Consider the following 2,155-nt stretch of genomic DNA (forward strand, 5'->3'; position numbering starts at 1 on the left):
TCTCTGGGCCCTGTGGGGGCCCCCAGTGTGTGTTTGGGGCCTCTCTGGTGGCCCTCTCTGGGCCCTGTGGGGGCCCACAGTGTGTGTCTCGGGGCTCTCTGGGGGCCCTCTGGTGGTCTGGGGGCCCTCTGGCGGTCTGGGGGCCCTCTGGCGGTCTGGGGGCCCTCTGGCGGTCTGGGCCTCTCTGGGCCCTGTGGGGGCCCACAGTGTGTGTCTCTGGGCCCTGTGGGGGCCCACAGTGTGTGTCTGGGGCCTCTCTGGTGGCCCTCTCTGGGCCCTGTGGGGGCCCACAGTGTGTGTCTCGGGGCTCTCTGGGGGCCCTCTGGTGGTCTGGGGGCCCCCAGCATGTGTCCTGGGCCGGCCCCGTCCTGGTCTCCCAGTAACCTGCTTCCCTCCCAGCCGGTGCCGTTCTCCACCTGGATCCCAGGAGGGATGCTCCCCAAGAGGACCGTCATCATCCGGGGCTCCGTCCCCCACGGGGCCCAAAGGTTTGTTCTCGGCCGCCCGGCTGCTCAGATCCCTCCCATAACCGAGTCCTGACAGAACCTCGGTGTCCCAGGATGGGCTTCAACCTGGTGGTGAGCAGAACCCGGGACGTCGCCATCCACATGAACCCCAGAGTGCAGGAGGGCGTCGTGGTGCGAAACGCCCAGACCGGAGGGCAGTGGGGCAGCGAGGAGCGGCAGCTCAGCGGGTCGCCCTTCGCCGAGGGACAGTACTTCGACGTGAGCCTCACTTCCTGACCGGGTCCGGTTCCACATTCTGGTGCGTCTTTCTGACGGGTTTTGTGTTTCCAGATGTCGATCCGCTGCGGCAACCAGAGGTTTAAGGTGTTTGTGAACGGGCAGCACCTGTTTGACTTCTTCCACCGAACGAACTTCAGCGAAATCGACAAACTGGAGATCGACGGAGACGTGCAGATCTCCTACGTCCACTTCTGATTCTCTGCTTCCTTCTGTCTGATTAAAGCCCAGGAAGAGAATGTGCTTTTGAATTTATTCATTTCTTATGCAAAAACATTGTAAAAAAACACATCGGCAGTGACAAAATCAAAGTAGTTATTGTACAAAAATCCTTAGAAATGTAAAAACACCAGCAGAGAAACATTCAACAAAATGCAGAATACTGGCTCTTTGAAGGCACTTGGAAGGTTGTGAAAGGCTGATGAGGATGATGAAGAAAAAAATGCTCCAAATACACAGGAAACAGGAAGTGAATCTGTTTCAGCACCTTTTTTTCTAAAAGTCCCACTGATTAATCAGTACCAGATGTATTACAAAAACAAACCAAAAGCAGGAACCGAAGTTTTTCTCCATAACATTCTGTAACTGTACACGGTTTTAAAAGTACCTTAGATGCTCACAAAGAAGCACAGCGCGATTTCTCCTCCCAAAACAGCAAAATCCAATCTGAAGCCGTAATACAGGACTAGAGATAAACAAACTGTTTACATACATACATAAAAATATAAGTGCATACATGCTGCAGCGCCGCGTTTTCCTCCTCAGTGCAACAGTTTCAGAAACCGCAGAAGAAGAAGAGCAGCTGGATGACGGGTTTCGCTCGTTTTCCAGGATTTGTTCTCATTCAAATCGTGATTTTTAATTTTTTAATTTGGGGAAATAATGTCTAAACTACTGGAAGTCATTAGTGCAAAAGTTGAACAAATACAAAAAATCATCATCAGAATAAAAACAAAAATCTGAATAACACTGAAAGTTTCCTTTGATCTGTACCTGTTTGGAGGTTTCGGCAAAAACAACTGAAATGTTCAGATTTTAACTAAATCTGAACATCTGTGAACAAAATCAACAAAATCTGAAAATATGTGGAAATTTAGCTTGATAGAAAAAAAAACTAAATTTTGAGATTAATTTTCTAGAAAATTCTGAGTTTGAAAATGTGCAAATTTTTGATGTATTTTCTGAATTTCAAAATTTCTGAGTTTCTTCTAACAAGTTTCTGAGTTTTGAAAATTGGAAATTTCAGATTTTTTCTATAACAAAAATCTGAAATTAATCTATTTTCATTTTTTTCTAGCAACATTTTGACTTTTCAAACTCAAATTTTTCAGTTTTTATTTTCTAGAAAATAGCTGGGATTATTCTCATTTTTTCTACCAATATTTACTTTTCAAACTCAGTAATTTCCAAGT

At 46.8% G+C, this 2,155-nt stretch overlaps 1 protein-coding gene across 4 annotated transcripts in view; it reads left to right on the plus strand.

The window, feature by feature from the left end:
* The window catches only part of LOC106947445 (galectin-4-like), a 12,449-nt gene extending 10,666 nt beyond the window's left edge, over positions 1 to 1,783 (plus strand). For all 4 annotated transcript variants that reach the window (XM_015032443.1, XM_015032467.1, XM_015032451.1 and 1 more), the window contains 3 exons: positions 400 to 488; positions 560 to 725; positions 798 to 1,783. In XM_015032443.1, coding sequence (XP_014887929.1) covers positions 400 to 488; positions 560 to 725; positions 798 to 941 — 399 coding nt within the window. In that variant the 3' untranslated portion in view covers positions 942 to 1,783. The remainder of the gene's footprint in view (positions 1 to 399; positions 489 to 559; positions 726 to 797) is intronic.
* Positions 1,784 to 2,155: the final 372 nt, after the last annotated feature.

This window comes from Poecilia latipinna, unplaced genomic scaffold, assembly GCF_001443285.1.
Source record: "Poecilia latipinna isolate Pla-1442-1.1 unplaced genomic scaffold, P_latipinna-1.0 Scaffold15, whole genome shotgun sequence".
Taxonomy (NCBI): Eukaryota; Metazoa; Chordata; class Actinopteri; order Cyprinodontiformes; family Poeciliidae; genus Poecilia; species Poecilia latipinna.